This window comes from Dermochelys coriacea, chromosome 16, assembly GCF_009764565.3.
Source record: "Dermochelys coriacea isolate rDerCor1 chromosome 16, rDerCor1.pri.v4, whole genome shotgun sequence".
Lineage (NCBI taxonomy): Eukaryota > Metazoa > Chordata > Testudines > Dermochelyidae > Dermochelys > Dermochelys coriacea.
In genome coordinates, this window is record NC_050083.1 from 19,506,228 (window position 1) to 19,527,967 (window position 21,740).

Genomic DNA, 21,740 nt, shown 5'->3' on the forward strand with positions numbered 1-21,740 from the left:
CCATAGCCCTGACCACTTTTTGCACTGGGCATCACAGCTGAGCTGGGAAGGGGGTGATCACACTCTGCACCTAGTGTCCCGGCCTCTTCTCAGGGTTGTGCAGCCCTTCAGGCAATTCTGGCTACATTACCTGGAATGACTCTGGGGACTCATGCTGGAGCAGAGCCTTTGTACATGTCCCAACCCCACCCCAGCATGGGCTGTGGCTAAGCCACAATATAGCCCTAAGTATAAAAAATGTAATGATCTTACACACCCACCCTTGCTTTCCCTTCATACCCTGTTACTGTCTGCAGAAAGAGGGAGATTAGGTGCATGAAGTTTTGCCAGACGTTCACCCCTTTAGCCATGATTTCCTTCCCCGGATGCAGGACTACTCCTCCATCACTGAGTAATTATCAAAGGAAACATGCTTTCAATGTCTTTTTAATAAGCGACACTGCAGAGAAATAGTGTGAATAATGCAATTCATCTTATGACTGTGCCTACTCAATCACCAGTCAGCTCTTTTAAAAAAAAATAATCAGGATTTAGATCATTCTTGCGAGTCCAGCCACATTTCCCCTTTGCCCCAGAGAACTGCAGTCTCGTCCCATTATGGAGCAGCTTTGGCTAAGATAGTTTCACATTGGCAGCCACTATATAAGCAACTGCCTGTATTTTTATTTGTGTAGACTTTCCAGGATGATCCCCCAGATTATATTTAACAGATCATAACAATATCTAAAGCTCTGCACTGTTTGTGGTTTCAAACGATGGCGGGCACCGGAATGCATAGCTAAACGTGACTTGGGAAAAGGAAGTAAAATCCAGTTTGTTGTCTGCCTTTTCGTTCCTATTTTTATTGCACCAAATGTCTAAGTGCAAAATATCGAATGGGATGATAAAGAGATGGCAGTGACATGAAGAAATAGACACACCAGTTGCTGCTTGTGTTTAACAGGCATTTGCCATTAAAAAACGCCTGTTTTTATTTAAATAGCCTAGGGCAAATTTCTCACTAAACCAACTTTCCCACGCCAGCCCAGTGCTCTAACTCTGGGTTTTGGCAATTTTTTTCCTGAGCTGTCAAGGCAAAATATATAGAAGAATGCTGGTCTCACTTAGGGTTTTTTTCCAGCCCCTGGAGACATGAAAATAATTTACAGATGTGCACTACCTGATTACATTTGTAAGAAGTTTTGCTTAGTGAATATAATTTTCCTAGCTTGAAGTAACAAAACAAAAACAGAAAAAAACCCCAAACAACCCAACCCCCCAAAAATCCCAGGTTCGGACCCATTTGATTTTAACTTACTAAAAATTGTATATGTGTCCGGATTTTTTTGAACAACTCATCATATGGACACTTTCCATGATTTCTATTAAAACCATGTTATGATTGTTATTTGGAAAACTACCTAAAATCCCATGATTTTAACCCAGAAAGTCTACTCAAAATAAACAGCTTGGTGTCTTATTTTTCTGTAACTTCTTCACTTTAGTACAAAAGGTTTATTTTTTATAATTTGCCTCTTATTAAAAAGAATGGGACAGTCTTCATAGGAAGTGTTTTGAAACAAGCAAATGAAAGGCAGCCCTGTGCTAAGATCCCTCTGCCAGGATAATCAGCCTTTTGGTAAAATATTTTAACAGATTAAAACTAGGTTTGTATGTGTCTGAGCAGGGAAAGGGACATTTCATTATAGCTGTAGCATTTCTGTTAAGGTACCTCCTGAAGTTGGTGGAAGCACTCCCAACGGGTTCAGTGGGCACTGGATTGAGTTCGGTTCTAGCCACAGCGGAGTCAGTGGCAAAACTCCCATTGGTTTCAACGGGAGCAGGATTGGGCCCCTTGTTGTTCCGGGTGCGACTGACTCTGATTTAGCTTTACCTGTAATGTACAGCAGAAGTCGAATATCCTTAGCAATGGCTAAGCACCACAGCAGAAATATCCCCTTGGGTGTTTTATGCTCATTCCCTGCCTGTTCTTGTACCTGACTGCCCCCGGTCCCATCCCTCTCCAAACACAGAGCCCAAACCTTGCAGACTGCTCATGGAGGAGAAGGGGAACACAGCGGCATCATCCCATTCTTGTGCATCTTCTCCTTGTCTATGGAGAGAGTGGGGAGTTTCCCAGTTTCCCTAAACTCTGAGCCATCAGGCCCATTGCCAAGGCTTGTGTCGACACTGGCATTTTTCTCAAACTCCCCCATCTTTGCGCTATCAGCGGTGTAACTCCACAGGTGGGGCCAGCCATAGGAGCAGAAGAGTAGACAAGGTGCCAATGGCTACCAGTGTGTTAACCAACAGAGAGCACACTAATTGAGGATTTAGGAGACATGGGTTCTGTTCCCAACTCTGCTGCTTGATGATCCTAGGCAAGTCATTTCCCTGCTTTATGCTTCAGTTTCCCCATCTGTAAAATAGGGATACCCATTTCCTTTGTAAAGTGCCTTGAGATCTGTAGAGGACAAGAACCCTATATGGTCCAGGTGCTGTTATTGTAAATGAGGACCCCGTTAAAGTCAATGGGAAGGCTCCCACTGATTTCAGTGGGGTCAAGATTTCACCTCAGCATGTGTCTTCACCTGCTCCGACTGTTTGGTCTACACTGTTCTTGGCACAATTACTTGTACTGCAGTGCAACATGTGGCCTAGGGGTGAAATGGCAGTTTATTCTCCAGTCCCCGCAGGGATTCTGTTGAGACTACCCAAACCAAGCCACTTGGGGTGATTTCTGTGCTACGGTCACCCATTAACAGAGTGCTGGAGGGGGACACAGCTGATGGAAACAGCTTTCAGTCACTACCAGCATGAGCTAGATAGAAACCAGCTAGCAACCACATCCTCCAATGGGGTTATATGTGTGGAGTAAGGTACTACTCAGCAGGAGTAACGGTGGCTGAACTTTATAAAGCACCTTTCCTCTGAGGACCTCAAAGCCTTTCACAAGAGTTTCACTACCCCGTGTCAACACTGGAGAAACTGGAGTGCAGAGAGACTCAAAAGACTGGCCCAGAAGGGTCAGGGAGGCATCCCAGGGGTCGTGAGTCTCACTCTGCCTTGCCACTCCAAGCCCCTTGAGTCTGGAATCCTTCCACAAGGCCATATTTGGGGTTGTGGGACCCCTCATGACAGGTTTCTTGAGGGAACAACCCGAGGAGACATACAGCTAACCTGCACGTGGAGTGCTTTCCCAGCTCAGAGAACAAGCCCGGGCAAAGGGAACATAGGTATTTCCAAGCAGGTAGAGCGGAGCGGGCTCCTGCTAACTGCTTATGAATGTGCAAACACAATGGACAAGATGGGGAAAATGGAGGGAAACTCAATACCTAGTTGATGGATGCATTCGGTGAAGTGAGCCGTAGCTCACAAAAGCTTATGCTCAAATAAATGTGTTAGTCTCTAAGGTGCCACAAGTCCTCCTGTTCTTTTTGCCAATACCTAGGAGTATTCTAGATCTGCCTCTGCCAGGGAGAAACCTCATACTCAGATGCACAAAGCCGCTTCCACTCTGCTCTGTAGCCCCAGTGACAAGAGAGGGGTCCTAGTGCTGCAGCCAGTGGGAGTGCCAATCAGTGCAGAATGGGGCTGATGTTCTGTAATCTCAAAGAGAAGACTAGGAAAGAAGAGATGAGGGCAAAGCAGCTAAGTGTTAATGAGGTGCGGGGATGTCCCCTCCTCTGGGTTTTGGCAGCATTTATAACCCTACCCCCATTATCTTCTTCATTCTCTCCTAGCTGCTTTTGTGTCCCGTTCAAATTGGAGAGCTGGAAAAAGGGAGGAAAACACAGGGGGGAAGTTTCCTTCCCTGTCCAAGTGTGGAAAATAACAGATGTAAAGAGAGGCACTAAAGCTAGCTGCTTAGGTAGAAACATAAACATGCCTACCAGCCAACAGCTACTGCTTAGAGCTAGAGTTTGTCGGCTTATCAACCCCAGGGCACGTACAAAACCATGAAATCATCAGATGTCACCATTGCCTCCCTACGTGTTTAAATCAAACACTCTAGGCCTGACAGCAGTAAAGCATAAAAGGCACTTAAGTAAATGCTCACATTCCCGCTTGCTTCTTGTCGGTCCATAACGTGCCTGATCCAGTGAAGTCAAGGGAAAGATCCCCTTTGGGCTTCAGGGTGTTTCAGATCAGGGCCAATAAGAGTCAGAATGTACATCATGGTTATTGTTATATCTACTCATGGACCTTGAGTCATAAGGTGGATAAATTACTTCATATTAGCCTCATTTCACGGGGTGGGGGTAGCCGGCATGTGAAGGCAAAGGCCACAGTCTCCAAAGTTGGGTGCCTAAAGTTGGGTACTTAGACTTGGATTTTCACAGATGATTAAATTCAAAGGGACGCCCAACTTGCTTGGAAAATCACAGCCCTAAATCCAGGCTGGGGCACCTACATCAGAGGCCTGTTTTGAAGAACGAAAGACACAAGGAAAACGAAGAGAGCATGCAACAGAGAAATGATGCTGAGGGGCTCTTCCCTTTGATCTGCTGAACAGTCTTTCCCCTCCGTTTTTTTATTTGTTTCACACTCGCTCTGGAAATAATTTACAGCAGGAAATAGTGGGGTAACACCAGCTCTGTGTAGGATGGGAGGTGCCTTTGGAGATGAAGTGAGAGACATACCTGTGACAAGGGACAAGTGAGAGGTGTCACTTCTTTTCATAACCCATTGTGGAGTTGGTCTCTCTTTCCCTCTCCCTCCCCCTTTTAACCAAATGCACACTAAGCTGGACAGGCATGTTCCCTGACTCTGATTCCCTGTTAGCAAAAGGTTGAACAGAACCATTTGGAGACAAAGGAGGGGCAAAACAGCTACAGCTGTCTCAGGACAAGTCATCTGTCTTATTTTCACTTGGATTCTCCCTGAAACAATGATCAGGCCAGTACACAGCAGAAATGCTTTGCAAATAGGGGCCCATAGGATGCATTAGCACAGACCTATGTGCAGATGTCATAGCCTGTGCTGATGGATCCCAGTAAAAGATAGGTGCCAGGTTGCTAGCAGGGCCAGCTGTACACTAGTGGGATGAACACTGAGATGAGAGCCAGGAAGTCTATGCTTTCTTCCTGACTTTGCCACTGACTTGCTGTGTGACCTTGGGCAAATCCCTTAGGCCTTGCACAGACTCAGCTTTTTCTCCACATTTCCCACTGTTGCACTAACCGATTTTGTGGTTACACAGGTGGTAGCAAAAGAGGTAGCTCTAATGTCGGCAAGGCACTGGCATTTTTTGCTACCATCTGCGCAGGATTAGATGACACAGTGAAAAGAAGATAGTACATGAGCCTTCCCACACTTGATGCCATTGTTGGTGCTACATCACGGGTTGTGTAGTAGCGGGAGAGGTGAAGGAAAAAGCTCACTGTAGGTACAGACTTTGGCCAAGATTTTCACACATGAATGCCGCAAATTTGACACCTAAATCTATATTTAGGCACATAGACAGATGGCCGATTTCAGTTCATCTTTAATTGCTGGGATTATATAGTAATTGCTCAGGCCATGCTGGAGCACCAAGATGGGGCAGGAGGAGCTGGGCCTTGTACATGTGATTGTATTAATAACTACAATTAGTTGTCATTGTTAAGTTCCTAGCAGTAGTCACATTTAGGAATCCATCCTGCAAGCCTGCCACATACAGAAATCCTATTGACTCCAGAGACAGCTCTCTGCCTTGCAGGACTGGGCTCTTGGATGGACCCGCCTAACAGGAGAGAGCTAGAGGAACAGGGTGCCCTGAATAAAATACAGAGGTAGCTATGGCACATGGCAGCAGCCAGTGTTTAATGTTGCCCATGCAGGTGTCTGGGCTAGATGTTTGCTCAAGTTTGGGTCTTTTTCCTCCCTCCTCTAGAGTTGGCTTCCAGGCCTTCTTTTATTTAGTTAGCTAATTTCTTTCTTTATTGTTGGCCAGAGCTTTGGCTGAAAGTTCAAAAGTTTACAGCACAAAAGAAATAAACAAACGGACCCCACTTGAGCTATTTCCATTGAGCAGAATACATATGCTAGGAGTAGGTAAAAATGCATTCCCAATATGCAGGGGCTTGGGGGTGGATAAATCTTTATAGGGATGGTTTTGATAAGTCACCTCACTTTGTGTAACCTAGCACATTCCAAGAGCAAAAGTCAATCACACAGTCTATACATTGGAGACCCAGAGGTGTCTGGGACTGTGGAACTGGGGGGTGGGGGGGAGGGGGCAGGCTTTTCAAGGCAGACACAAAAGGTGACCTCACAGATCTGTTTATTCACCTGTTCACTTGCCAAACTTGGAGCTGCTCACACTGCACCTTAAAAAATGCAGGTTGCATCCACTGCCCTGGTGAAAATGCATCCTCTCCATCTGCACCTGGACAATTGAACAGACCTCCTCTCCCGGACTGGCCTGTCAGAAAGGCAGGCAAACCTGTCCGCTCTCACAAAACCCCACAGTTACCTGCCTTGAAAGGTAGCTAGCCACAGGGTTACCGGATCCAGATGCACACTTTTACATGCACCACACAGGCTCTGGGAGGTGCAGGGGTTGAGTGCACGTTTGTGGGTGCATCTGTTGTGCCCGTATTTGAATACTGCCCCCCTTCTCTCCCCACCAGTCCCCAGGTTTTGCAGCCTGGCTATCAATGACTTTTCCCACAGACCTAGTCTGTGTGTGTGTGTGGGGGGGCGGGTTACTCTCTCCCACCCTCCGAATAGTGGATACAACTTGTCCTCTAGCAGCACCCAGCTCTTGCCCCCCCCCCGCTCCCCAGCAACATGCAGCCTCAAGTCCCCCTCTTGCTGCCCAGGGGCAAACACACTTCCCCAGAGTTTCCTACCCTTCGACCAGCCCCAGCCCCCTCCTGGAGCCCGGGGGGCACAATGCCCCGGGCTGGGACACGGGCAGGGCATCTCGGGGGGGGGACCCCAACCCTGCTTGGGGATGAGCAGCGCAGGGATCCCTCCGCGTGCACACACACACACACACACACACACACAACTTCCAGCAGCCTGGGAAACTTCCCGACGCCAAGGAGTTCCCCTGCCCGGGCTCTCGCTGAGCGCAGGGGCTTGGGGAGCAGCTCCCCAAAACGATCCCGCCCCCACCTGCTCCTGTGCAGCGCAGGGGCAGGCTCCCCGTTGCCCCTCGGCGGGGCGCTTTGGCTGGCAGGGTTGAGCCCGGGGCACCTGGGCGGAAGGATCGGGGAGGAGGGGGGAGGCAGAAAAGGGCGGAGAGCGCGGCTCGGAGCCGCCTCCTCCTCCTCACTAGGGGATTTGCAGCCGGAGGTTGCACGGGGCGCCGCGGCTCTCTGCGTCTCTCGGGGGGCACCGGGCATTTCTCCCTGGGAGCGGAGTCCTTTTCCCGCCTGAGTTTGGGGGTGCTTTTTTTTTGGAGGATCCTGCATGCCCGCCGGCTGGCTGGGGGCGCCCCGGGATCGATGTGGCTCTGAAGGAGGGGGGGGGCCAGGACCAGCGCAAAGAGAGACGCCGGTGTGGAGCTCGAAGAGAAGGAATGCAGCAGCTTCTGGTGCAGAGCCTCCTGCTGTCACTGCTGCCCGTGCTGAGCCGAGGTAGGGGCCAGGGCTGGGCCCGGGGGAAAGGGAGAGGCGGGGCGGGGGGGGGGGGAGTTTGTGGCCGCCAGAGAGTGGATGCTCCGGGGCAGAAGTTAAGTGGCGCCCCGGCCGGGAGCTGGAGCTGGACTCCGGCGTGTCCCAGCCACAGTCCTGCCTCCCCTCGCAGGCAAAGTGGAAACTTTCTCGCCCGTTTCCTTCCCTTCTTCCCCTGCCCTGTGCGGCCTCCCCCCCCCCCCCCGCCGCTAACTGGAGAAGAGGAGATATTTCCTTGCTGGGGGGGGTCCTAGCGGGGGGGAGAGGCCGGGGCTCACACTAAGGCAGGTGAAACCCTTTGCAAAGTGAAAGAAGGGCTGACGGGCAGCGGCTCAGCCCAGAGCAGGCTGAAGGGGAAGAGACTGTGGCTTGAAAAGTTTTGCTCTTATTAGGGAAACGAGCAATCCGGAGTGAAATCGGGGTATGTGTGTGTGTGTTCCTTTGCCGTCTGCTACCAACTGCCCTCCAAGAGGGAATCTCTCCTCTCCACTCCCCTCCGATTTTAAAAGATCACAACCCACCTGAGAGGGTGTGTGGCTGGCATAGCTTATGGGCGGGGAAGCCAGTGTGTTTAACCCCCTCGCTTTTAAACCAGTCGGTGGGGAGAGCTGATCCTGCCTCGCAAGGTGGCAGACCTTCAGCCCTCGACCAAATGCAAGGCGATGAAGAGCGGGGAGGGTTGAGCTGAATGCGCTTCAAACTTTATTCTCTTTAAAAGCTGCCCTCACCAGGGCTGGAAAGCATGACGGGCTTTATAACACAACCCAAGCCCGTGTGTGTTGGGGGGGGGGGCTAGCTTTGCGAACCGATCTCAGGATAGCAATGTGGTGTGTGTGTGTGGGGGGGGGGCTTTTGTTTATGAACCCTTTTTTCTCAGCAGTGGAATATTTCATGTTGCAAAGTTCGGAGAGAAGGTCTTTCCCTTGTGCTCTTTTCAAGGCTCAAGCCGGAGACTGGTTTTTATTTTTTGAAAGCCTGGTTCATTCGTTATTTCCTGTTTCTCGAATCGACGTCAGATTTCTTGCTCTCAGCCCTTTCCTTGCAAGTTTTGGGGCGGATGTCAGAGGCCGTTTTGTTTCGGCACCGGGCAGTAACCTTTGGGGAAACAATCAAATGGAAACTTGTGCAACAATTCTTTTTTAGTCTAAAAGGCCTAAAATGAAAGATGCATAAGCTTCGCCAAGGTGAGAGAAATGAGTAGGAAGATGCTTTCAGACAAAAGATTCTCCTGAACATGTAGAAATAATCTCTGCTTGACAATGTAGCGCTTCAATCATGCCTTTATCCTCACAACACTGAAAAAATAAAGATTGTGAAGTGCTTTTGAAAAGCCCTATGTAAGAGTATAAATACAGGAGTAGCACCTACTCACGTGAGTAGTCTCACTTACTGCCTGGGGCCTGCTAATGCGGAGTAAGTGCTACTCAGTGAAAAGGCAGCAGAATCTGGCCCTTAGTGTTTGGCTCAAACAGATGCTAACTGTGATTCTGCTACCCTGACTCCCACTGAAACCAGTGCCACTGATGCAAGCAAGGGAGGTTACCAGGTTACCAGGTACCCGATGAAGTGAGCGGTAGTTCACGAAAGCTTATGCTCAAATAAATTTATTAGTCTCTAAGGTGCCACAAGTTCTCCTCTTCTTTTTTGCGAATACAGACTAACACGGCTCCTACTCTGAAAGGAGACACAGTGTTGGTGTATAAGAGAAAAAAGGGGTCCCTGCTTAGCCAGCCTGTATAGCCACCTCGTGTGTGTGTGTGTGTGTGTGTGTGTGTGTGTGTGTGTGTGTGTGTGTAAAAAGGGATGCCTAGCTGCATCTGTCCTAAAAGCAACGATTTTTAAACAGGAGAGAGACTGAGGTTTCTCTCCTGGAGCTTTTGGACCAGGGAGTGTAGGACCGAGCAATGCTCTGTGCCTTAAGGAGTGTAGGGTTCCCCGGCGTACTTCAGAGTTATGATACAAAGTCAGAAGTCTTACTCATAGTAAGGGTGTCATCACAGCCTTCCGGGAAAAGAGCCCCGTTTAGGTAACGTTTGCGCTGTCTGGTTTCACTTCACTTTCCATAACTGAGGAGAGACACAGGCTGGCTTAATTCCCTCCTCCCCAAAGAAAGCAGGCTGCAGTGTGTTGGCATGGTAGGAGGTAGGGGGGCTGTTAGTTGACTCAATCAGATCTTCCAGGCAGCAGGTATTGAGTATCAAGGGGGATACAGGATTGAGAGCTGCCCTACAGTAAATAATGTAACAAGAGGTGTCTTTAACGTTTTACAATGGGTAGCTCTGATTTCCCTCTTTGTTAGGAATCAGGGAAGGCTCTGCTCTGCAGCTGTTGCGTTTTCCCACGAGCAAGGAGGGGAGTGTGTGCCTGTGGCTTTACAACTCTCTGTTCTCCCTCTGTAGGACAGTCTGTAGCCACTTTTTGTCTTTTTTTTTTTTTTTTTTACCATGAATATCTGAACAGCCAGACAATTCAGCAATAGTTTCAGGAGCGTTTTCTGTAGTCAGGAGAGTAGCAGTATGGGGGTGGGGGAGAGAAACCCAGCTAGGTGGCTGAGAACAAGGATGGGAGCCTGCCCTGAAATCTGAACTTAAAGTTTGCAGATAACTTTGCCTTGTGAAAGCAGTCCAGGGTGCTCTGTGACTGCTTTTCTTTAAAGCTCCATGGCAGCCCCCTTTCCCCTGTAAGCTGTTATAGAGAATTGCTAGCATGTCGCCATATGTTTGGTGGCATTCCATTGTACACTGCCATTTGCATATTGGAAACACCTTATGTCATGGGCAGCCTTCATTCCACTAATGTCCCATGCCACTGCAGTGGCTCCTCTGCTGGTTTTTATTGGTTAAGAGTCCTATCTGCAATTATTATTATTGAATTATTTTTATGCAGTGCTGTAGAGATGCTTGGGGCTTTGCAGACACACCAAACACCCAAGGATGCATTCTGCTTGAAGAGACCCTGGTGTAAATCTGAAGTAACTCCATTGATTGATCTGAAGTTACTCTGGTTTTAGCCCAATGTGAGAGTCAATTTTGGCCAAGGGTCTCTGCCCTGAAAAATTTACAATCGACAGGCCAGATTGAGATGTAAAATCAGGAGTAATTCCAGGGGAACTGAGAGCAGAATTTGGCCCAAAGGACCAGATCCTGAAATCCTTACCCTAGTAGCCTTCAATGGATTGCTCACTTAAATAAAGATTACTCCCATGAGTAATGGTTACCAGTTTGTCTCCTTGGTTAGGTTTTTAGAATAGCCCATGTCACCCAAATCCTAAGGCCCTGACCATCTCCGTACTTAGGCAGTGCTCTGAGCTCCTTCAGAGTTTAGCTGAATAAAGAATGCAAGATTGAGTCCAAAATCCATCAAGTTTGCAAAAATGATCTTTTCAGGCCAGCTTTTCCCTGCATGAAAGACAAGAGACTGGGCAATGTTATGCCAGCCCCCTTTGAAATCACCTGCTGCCTAGAAACTGGTCACAGCTCCACCCGTTGCAATTAGCTATGCATTTTTACGTGTTTCATCATTTGAGACATCTTCTACTGAGAGCCCATCGCTTCCAGAGGTTTAGCAGAGCTAGTGTCTCTGTGAGCCTGCTGTTATAGATTAATATGCAGACTCTTCTTACCATGGACCTGCCATTCACCTACAAGTGAAGTATAAGACTCCCCTCTCATTGACTTGAGTAAGAGAAGCCTTCAATCAGCAAAAGACTCAGTTTGTTCTCTCTGGGGATTAGGCTAATAGAGGTGCCGAAGGCCTGGTTTACACTACAGAGTTAGGTCAATGCAAGGCAACTTACATCGACCTAACTATGGAAGTGTCTATGCTAACATTTCACTCCCGCTGACAGAACTGCCTTGCCACGCCGATTTAATAACTCCACTTCCACGAGTGGCATAGCGTCAAGGTTGATGTAGTTGGGTGGACACAGGATCAGTGTAGACATTACATTGCTTATGTCGACTGTTACTGGCCTTCAGAAGCTGTCCCTCAATGCCCCACACTGACAGTTCACTCGATACAAGCACTCCTGCTGAGGACGCACACTGCCGACACAAGGAGCAAAGCGTCAACACGCACAATGTAATTATTGAGGTGTCTGTATGCCAACAGTCGATGTAATTTTGTAGGGTAGACATGGCCTAACTCCTGGTTAATTCTCATCTTCTGTTTGCAGGTTTACGATGTACACAGCCTGCCGAATCCTGCCTGAATGGAGGAAAGTGTGAAACTTACTCCAATGGGACTGGGGTATGCCTGTAAGTATAAAAGAGAACTGAGCCAATGAGTTTCCTTTATCAAGATGAACATATTGCCATCAAGCTGACTTTGTTTTGAAGGACCTGAATTCTAAAAGAGGAAAAGCATTTTCTTTATTTGAGGTGCAAGAGTAATTTGCAGCCATATTGGGTCCCAGTCCTATTTGCATAGGAGTCAGTGCAAGTCAGGCCTTTGGCCTCAGTGGAAGTGTGATGAAGCGTGGTGTCCTGATTGGGGGAAAATACAAGACAGGGCCAAATGTGTCACCCTGTTGAAGGCAGTGAAGTAGGATTTAGTACCATCTGGACCAATAAGTAACTTCTAAGGGAGACTCCTGATAGCCTTATTCAGTTTTTTTTTTTAATTCACTCCAGGACAATCTCCTGCTTCTGGCCCCAGAATCTTGTGCTTTGGAGACCAGCTTCTGGGCCTGTAAAAAGCATTAATGTCCACTGCAAAAACTCCAGCAAGCATTTTAAGAGTATCCTATTATTTATCCTACCCTTTGGCCAGAGAGCACACTCAGTGACAACCCAATGACATAGATTCCAAGGCCAGAAGGGACCACTCTGATCACCTAATCTGACCTCCTGTATAGCAAACCCATGGATCTTCTCAAAAATAATTCCTAGAGTAGATCTTTTTAGAAAAACATCCAATCTTGATCTAAAAATTGCCAGGGATGGAGACCCTTGACAAATTATTCCAGTGGTTAATTATCTTCAGAGCTAAAAATTTACATCTTATTTCTAAATCTGAATTTTTCTAGCTTCAACTTCCAGCCATTGGGATTGTGTTATACCTTTCTCTGCTAGATTGAAGAGCTCATTATTAATAAATATTTGTTCCCCATATAGGTACTTACAGACTGTAATCAAGTCATCCCTTAACCTTCTCTTTGTTAGAGATTGAGCTCCTTGAGTCTGTTGCTATAAGGCATGTTTTTCAATTCTTTAATCCTTCTCCTGCTTCTTCTCTGAACTGCCTCCAATTTATCAACATGCTTCTTGAATTGTGGACACCGTAATGTCAATTTACAATAGAGCCTGATCTTCCTAACATCATGACTCTGATTCTGCTGCCGCTGAAATAAACAGACATTTAGGTATCCATTGATTTCAGTGGGTGTGACAAGGGGCCACCATCTTCCATTAGAGTCAATGGGGGTTGAAGGCGGTTTTGGCCAGGCTCTCAGCTATGGCACATCAGCATAACTCCACTGAAGTCAGTGTAGTCGATGTTCACCAGCCAAGGATATGGCCCATGCTGTGTTGCAGGATTAGGCTCATAAGAATGCATGGTTCACTCAGTAAGAGGGAGGCACCTTTTGCCTGCAAGATAGTTTTATGTGACGGTTCTCTGACCGGCCTTCTCCAATCATGGAGCCAACTGATATGTAAAATGTTGGGATTCCCTGAAGGACTCACTAACTGACCCAGCACATCGGAAATGCATCCGATGAGGTGAGCTGTAGCTCACGAAAGCTTATGCTCAAATAAATTTGTTAGTCTCTAAGGTGCCACAAGTCCTCCTTTTCTTTTTGACCCACCACAGTGATGAGTGTTTCACTCCAACCTTCCAAGGAACAATAACCAAAGAGAAATGAATAAGATTCCAGTCTTTTATTTTTTTTTTCACTGTTACATAAACAAAATCCAAATGGGTTTGTTTTCCAGCCAACCTCCCACATCCACCTGTTAAGCGTGTGCGAGGTTGGGGCTAGCCAAGAAGACAGTCTTGTCCGTTCCAGACTTCCAGTTCAGAGCTCCCCTCTGCAGAGGGACCTGAAGGCATTTCCATACCAACTGTTGAATGGCAATCTTCCTCGACAACGTTCAGGGGGAGAGGGTGGGAGGGGGAAGATCAGGTTTGCGTGTTTGCTTCGGTTGGGTTATTCTGCCCAGTTTGGCATCTCCTGCCCGCTCCCTTCCACCCAAACCACCACCCCCTTGGAAAAAAAAATCAGCAAATTAATCAGGCACATGAACAATTTAATGGACAAAAGTTGGATCCCTTTGTGAGCTACTAATGAATGCATGCCACTTTTTTTTTTTTTTTTTTTTTTTGCAGAAGCCCTTACCAACGCTTGACGCTCTAAATCTTGTTTTCTTTCATTCAAAGAGCGACAGCTGGGATTCGGTCGAAATTCGGCAGCTATTGTTAAGGGAGGCAGATTAATGCTGTGTGACTAATCATGTATGGCTTCCCCGAATGCATAACTCTTTCCATCCCCCACCCCAACCCTACACCCCTCCTTTTCCTTGTGGTCTTTCTTTCTTTCTTTCTTTCTTTCTTTCTTTCTTTCTTTCTTTCTTTCTTTCTTTCTTTCTTTCTTTCTTTCTTTCTTTCTTTCTCTTAAATTCCAACTCCTTGCAACTCCCCCGATTTACATTGCATGTGCAGATGGCAGTGGAATCTAATTAGATCCGATGTGTGCAAGCTCTATTAAAAGGAGGAAAAGCCTCCAAAGTATCTGTCTTTTTTAAGAGAAAAAGAGAGAGTTTGGTATCTTTGAAGAATTTCTTTGCTGGCCGCCGTAAGTGACTTATCATCTTAACCACAAATATAGAGCTGCTTGCAAACATGTGAGCTGTTTTTTGCAGAAAACTAAGGTTTCAGTAGCCATTAATATTGAATGCTGTCTGTGTAGGTTGAACTTTTAATGGATGATGATTTCGGGAAGGCAAATTTAGTAGGGACTGAGACATTGAATGAGATGTAACTTCCAAGGTAGCTGATGGGGTTAGCAAAATCTTATTTTTCAAACTTCTCTAAGTATCTCTTTACTAGGAGTTTTGCTTCCAAGCCCCTTAAACAAAGCAAAGTTAAGAGCACAGATAGCAGAAGTGGAAAAAGTTGGCACCTCCCATTGGCGCCTGAATGAAACATACCATTTTGGCTTGAGGCCACATCTCAGTTTGTCCTGGCACTTAACACAGTTTGGCCATAAAGCCCCTTTGTGCTTCCCCCACAAATCCAATTAGAAAGTGGAGTGAAATAAATAGTGGACAAGGGAGAAGCTACTCCAGTGGAGAAGTATCTCTGCATTTGTTGTGGATACTCATTACAGCAGAGAGATAACTGAGTTACTTGAAGGTGACTTTGGTTTCAGAGCTATCCATGTATAAGCCCTGTTATGGAAAGCAAATCACTAGGATGAAATGATGAGCTTTCATTTTCTTTTATTATTTTACAGCTACATTTCCTAAGACTCCTGGTCCTTTAGCTTAATGTCTCCATGCCAGTCCGTCTGTGCACATAGAGCTTTAATTGAATGAAGCGGCCTGGGCATTTGATCAGCTAGAGGTTTTGCAACAGAAGTGGCCTAATTAAATTGCCTTTAGAGTTCCTATATGCAGTATAGTTGTAGCCGGGTTGGTCCTGGGACATTAAAGAGTCAAGCTGGGGGAAGTAATATCTTTTATTGGACCAACTTCTGTTGGGGAGAGAGACAAGCTTTCAAGCTTATACAGATCTCTTCTGTGGGATTCGGAGTATGTTTCCCAGACCTGAAGAAAAGCTCTGTGTGAGCTCAAAAGCTTCTCTCTCTCACCAGCAGAAGTTGGTCCAATAACAGATAATACCTCACCCACCTTGTCTCTTTCAAGTTCCTATGCAGGAATAATATGATCTTGCAAACGGCTAGAAAGGTGATTGTGATATTTCACCTAACGGGATCTTGCGAGGAACTTAACTCAAGGTAAATGTAACCCAACACCAAACTGTTGCCCTTGATTTATAACATTAAAAAGCCTGGTTTGCAAAAGCTTGTACCTGCAGGCGGTGATGCTAGCCACTGACTGCAACAGCACTGACAAGTGTGGTTTTGTGGTGTGTGTTAACTGTGGCTTTAAGGAATAGGCTCTCATTTGAATCAAGCATGTTTCCAGATCAGATGAAAAGATTTTTCTGAAGATCACTTTGACTTGTGGTGATAAGTCCTAATTAAACATTGGTACAGTTATATTTTGGACTGGTACCATCGCAAATGAATAGGACTGATCTAAGATTGTTGTGACGTGAATTTTATTCCCAGCAAGCCCCCGATCCACTAGTTAAAAGCGGATGGTTTGGGAGGGGGCTGAATTACGAACTCAGTCCCACCTGTGTTTCATCACTGAAAGCAGTGAGTTACGCCAACATGCTGAGAATCTGGCCCTGTGTAGCAAAGCAGCTGTTAAGGCGAAGGAACAGGTTAAATCTAACCACTAGGTTTGCAGTGAGGAAAAGGTCAGTTTGCTAAACTACTTCCTTTGTTTATGAATCTCTGCAGCCTTATGGCTCAACTTCTGACTATAGGACCTAATCCAAAGGCCGTGGAGGTCAAGGAAAAAACTGCAGTGGCCAATGGATCTGACCCGTAGGAGTTGGGGAATATTTGTTTAAACCTCGATTTTAAAAAGCAAGAGATTAAAATAATTTTGTGGCGACAACCAGAAAGCTACAGCGACAGTTTTCATTCTGCAGTCCTTTGTGGCCTCTGAGTTATTCAACTCCTCAGTCATTGTTATCTCATTTTAAAGGACGGATGTTTCCTTCTGGTTTGATATTTCTCATGTGCTTTAGCCCAACGTTATTTCCATGAAATAATAACAAAGAAAAAACGTCGCCTTCATGCTGGACAGGAAGAGGGTGGAGTGTGAAACAATCAACCAGAGGAAACTCTTAAAGGAACAGTCTCATGGTGATTCAGCCACGTTGAGACTCCTGGGTGGTCATTTCAAGTCTGATCTCATGTTTTCGGAAGGAACATAGTTGGAGTCTGGAGACTTGGTGGAAGAGGGGAGATTAAAAATACAAAAGTACCAGCATCCCCTGTTGCAGCTTCCAGTGGAAGAGAATCTTGGTCCAGATCCTCAGCTGGCATAAATCAGCACTGCCCCTGGAGTCAGCAGAGCTTCATCCATTCACACCAGCCGAGAATCTGGCCCCTTGTGTTATTGCATGCTGGTTTATAGGGATTTTTTAATACATTACTTTTCCCCCACCCATTCCAATGTGGCTTCTATTCTCAAAGAGTCAGCAGAGGGATTGGAAGCGTGATTTCATGGCTGAACTTTGCATATACCTTTTGTCACATGCTCGGTGCAAGAAACTGGTTGCAGTGCCCAGCCACCTCACTGCTAAACATCATTTTGGAAGTCTTTCAGAACAGGGATTTGGGGGGGGCTCATTCTCCAGTGCCTTTTGCCTTGTGCCTGTGCAAAGTGTTTCCTCATTGAAATCAGCGGAGTCACACTGATGAACTGAGAGTCTGGCCTTGGTGAAATCCCTCGTTCACACCTTCAGCTGATTGAGATTCTGCCTCCACAAAAACACATTGAGTTATTCCAATCCCTTGGCCAAGGGCTTGGGAACAGAAGGAGCATAATCGTTAATACAGCGACTGATCACTCCGTTTTCCTTAAATGCCACCAGAGACTCTGAGCAAGACTTAGAAGAATGAAGAGCCTTAGAACTTGTGGGGATCCTGTTTACTGAACACCCTGTACTCATGATGGCAGGTGTAGCTACGCTGCTTGTAGGATTCTGGCCGTATGTTATGTTATTTTATTTTTTTTTTCCCTTCATCGCTTGAACCTGCCCTGTCAGAACTATCTGACCTCAAATGGCTAGAATTATAGCTGGTGTGAATTGTCATAACTACGTTAACTTCAATGGAGTTCTGCTGATTTCCACCAGCTGAGGATCTGGCCCAAAGGCTGTTATAGTTTATTGTATATTGCATTAGATGGTTCCACTTTTCCCCCACCTTCTTTGCCCCTCTATCTGTAAGACATTAGAAACAAACAATTTGGCAGTTAAAGGACTGAATAACATACATCAGCAAGCAATTAGCAAGTTTTAAACTAACATCCTTTGTAAATTAACTTTCTCTTTCCAGACCTGGAGATGCCCTGACCCTCACTTTGCTCATGTTCATAGACTTGCTGACTGGTAACGTGTATGTATGTGAGTGGAATGTGAAATTTATAGAGCATAAACATATTTAACCAACTAGTAGCCTCAGGGTGCGATTACCATAGGCTGGTGTACGTGTGGTCATTATGGTGAGTTCCCATGGCTAAGCTATCTCCAGGGTATGGGTACAGTTTTTCAGGGCCATAAATCAAGTCTGTGGGGTAGAGGAGCCTGCATTTACTTGCAGAATCCTACATCAACATCTTTGCAAAGCAAAGTAGACTTTTGATGTGAAGGGTGGTTGGCTTAGATGCTAGATAGGAATCCATCCATCTGTCTGAGGGCCATATCCAGACAGGTGATGAGCAGTTCCCGCTCACCTTGATGGGATTTGTGGATGCTCAGCATCTCTTGGGATTGGACACTGAACAAGGCCTCTGATACAGCAGGAGGGGGTTTCAGCCTCTAAATGGCACCAAGGGACCAGCCTGGCACATCAGATCAGGGAAGTGCAAAGGGCACCTTTGTGCCATTCCCACATCCACCAAACAAAGCCTGTTTGTGTCAGGCCTAGGCACTGAAGGGATCTAAGTGCATAGCGGAAAACAAGAGTCCAGTGCAAATTCCAGACTAATGGAGCCTGCCTTTCAAATGGCGCCTCTTACTCTTCATCACACTGGGCACCATTAGGAGATGGCTATTTATCCTCCTGTGCCTAGAAGGGGGTATACTGCCCCGCCCCACACCCTGTGGTTAATGCCTGCGGGTGGTACGTGCCCAGTTTTTATTGGTGCTCGCTCTGCTTTCTGGCCTGTTGAGCAGTAACAACTTGAGTTGTATTTGGTGTAGGAAGAATTATGCTGAGACTTTTAGGATCTGTTCATGTCTGCTCCTGGACACTGGAGTTGAACCACAGGCTCTGTGATTCCTCCATGTAATTCTGCTTCTGTTGCCACATCTAAACACGGGGCAGTTTTGTTTCTCTGGAAGTGTAGGTATTTGGAGACCTCTGCACGGTTCAGTGCAGTGCTGCAATGCCACAACCGCCAGGAGGTAAATGGTTTACTTGGCTGTAGCTAAACTAAGATGGAGCTTTGGCAATCGGTGCCCTGCATCCCTGGAGCAGGTGTGCAGAGCTGAAGCCGAATGCAGGAAGTCAATGGAATGGCATTCCTGGAGTGTAATGGGCTGTTCAACAGCAGGAAGCTTTCAAGGGCTCAAATCGAAGGTCATGGGATGTAAACTTTTGTGTTTTCAGGGCAAAAAAGGAAAAGCTGAGCTGCTCATTCCAGTGGGCTGTGTGGGTAGTGGTGTCAGAGCATGGCCACACAAATGCCAACTGCTTCAGTTCTTAGCCTTGGGAGGACTTTGCTTGAATATGGGCTGCATATGTCAGCATTTTCAGGAGCAAGCCCTGTAGTGTATTCCTTATTTACACGCACAAAGCTTTGTGAGCCATAAGGTAGAAGAGAGAGTGACTGCGCGACATGGTGAAATGGACAGCCAGAACTATCAGCAGGATAACTAGGTGTGGGGGGAAGTGACAAATTCCTTTCTCTCAAGGTAAATATACCTCTGTGCAGAGAACCAGCCCCAGGACCATGTGCTTATACCCCCGTTTGGAGTTGGTAAATGGGGCAACTGTAATACCATGTGCTGGCTGTCCGCATATCACTGCAGCAGTTGCACTGATGTAATTGAGGAGAATTTGGCCCTCGGTTTTGAAAGCTCATCCATTGTACTTTCAGTGCTGAAGGCCACATACTGCTCTGTTACACCGGTGTAAATCTGGAAACAGCTCCATTGTACATCCAGAGTAATTCCATTGGAGCCAGCTGAGAACAGAATCTGGCCTTAAGAACCAAATTCTCCCCAGATCTGCATCCCACAAATCCCTCTGAAGTCAATGGGATGAATGGCAGGCGGACTGGGTGCACATTGGTTTTTATTCTAATTTAAAACCATCGAACCCCTTGGGGAATTTGACAGATCTCAGCAGTCCCATTAACTGGACTGCTCTGCTTGTCAATGGTATTTGATGCTTGGCTGTCCCTCTTCAATACTGACAACTTTTGAAACACAGTCACTAAACATCCCTTTAGCAGTGATATTCGGGGTACCGTGTCTATTGGGTAAGAGCCTGATCCTGCGTGATACTCTGGCAGTGCTGTTAGAAGGATGGTATTATTACTATTTATTATATGTGTTGCGGCAGTGCCTAGGAGCCTGAGTAACAGACGAGGACCCCATTGTGCTAGGCACTGTACAAACAAAGAGCAAAGAGATGGCTCCAAACAGCTTACAATAACCCAAGTGACAGAAGTGTAGCGATTCTAGTTTGATTCTCGCTTATTAAGTTTTGCACTTACTTGAATAGGTTAGATTTTTTGCACACAGGGAATACCAGTGGTTCTCAACCTGCGGCCCAATTAGCACAGAGCTGCAGCCCATGTGACATCCTTAGGGCCATACAGGTTGCATTGGATGCGGCCCACATAACACATTCTGGGCCGCATATGCAGCCCACAGTGGTAAAAAGATTGAGAACCACTGGAATAGACCAATAAAAATGTGCATTTACTATAAGTTCAGTAAGGAAGGCCTGATGTGGGGCATAACATTAAAGATATCCCTGAGGAAGGTCAGTTTAATATTAGCACCTTCTCTGCAGGTCCAGGAATTTGATTTCCCATAGAACCGTCATGTTGCAAAGAATTCTGCTCCCATGTTCTCACAAACGAGGTTTGTGACTGTTTATTTAATTTCCAAGGAACGATACAGAGACAATAGGCTAGATTCTCAGCTATTGTTAATCAGCGTTGCTCCAGTGACTTCAGTTGAACTATTTCAGTTTACACCAGCTGGGGATTGGGGCCAAACAGGGAAACATGTTATTGTGGAGTTTTTCTCCATTTATGCTTCTTTGCCATCTTACAGACATCTGTACTCAGAGGCTCTTAGGATCAGAACTTGAAATCAGGCTGTCTTATCCGAGGATCAGATTCTCCTTTTGGCAAAACTCTTGTAATTCTGGTGTAATGCCAAAGAAGTCTGGAGTTATTCCAGATTTACAGTGGTGGAATTGAGATGAGAACCTGGCCTATAGTATGGAAGACAATGCACAAAATAAGCCAAAGTGGCTTGCTCCAAAGCCCACTGAAGTCAATGGGCATCTTTCCCATTCATATCTGAGATGAGAATCTGATAAGAGTGGGGTTTGTTCATTGGTACTGAATAGATATACATCATAAATTGCCTTCGGCGGCTGTGGAATCTCTATCACTGGAGATTTTTAAGAGCAAATTAGACAACAGCTGTCAGGGATGGTCTAGAATATACTTAGTCCTGCCATGAGTGCAGGAGACTGGGCTAGATGACCTCTTGAGGTCCCTTCCAGTTCTACCATTCTGTGATCATGAAAAACCACATGGATTAAGCCTGGCTATTCTTGGTTTAGAGGCTTCCAGTTTCAGCAGAAGTGAGGGAAATCCTGTGTAGATGTCCATACCATCTCAGGCCTGTGTATCCAGAGGTGATGCTGTGTGCATGCTAAATACTTCCCTCCCACACCTCTAAACCACAGTGTTCAGGGTGAAGAATGGAGGCTTTGAAGTTTTCATTCTGGGCTCCCATTGAAGCTAATAGCAGAACTCCCAATAGCCTCCTGTGACGTGATTTTGGTGTCTGTGCAGCACTCTCTGGTAGATCTCGGTAAGACCATACCTGGGCCCCTCATCCCTCTGCCTACCTGCTCAATATCCAATGGTGGTTTAAAATACCTGATCACTTATAGTTTTCTCTTTCAAGTCCATCTCTTTGAAGCTTATAAGTAAAAGAGTATTCAGCGCTGTTTTAAACTGACCGTATGGATGAAGCACGTACATCTTTCTAAGGCAGTGGTTTTCAACCTGTGGTGCATGGATACCTGGGGGTCTGCAGCAGACTATGTCTAAGATTTCCAAAGGGGTCCGCATCTCCATTTGAAATTTTGTAGGGGTC

General features: G+C 46.4%; 1 protein-coding gene across 1 annotated transcript in view; it reads left to right on the top strand.

Moving 5' to 3' along the window:
- The first annotated feature begins 7,227 nt into the window (after positions 1–7,227).
- Positions 7,228–21,740, top strand: part of NOTCH1 (notch receptor 1) — an 81,189-nt gene continuing 66,676 nt past the window's right edge. The window contains exons 1-2 of the mRNA XM_038374675.2: positions 7,228–7,547; positions 11,758–11,839. Of these exons, the coding sequence (XP_038230603.1) occupies positions 7,490–7,547; positions 11,758–11,839 (140 nt within the window). The 5' untranslated portion in view covers positions 7,228–7,489. The remainder of the gene's footprint in view (positions 7,548–11,757; positions 11,840–21,740) is intronic.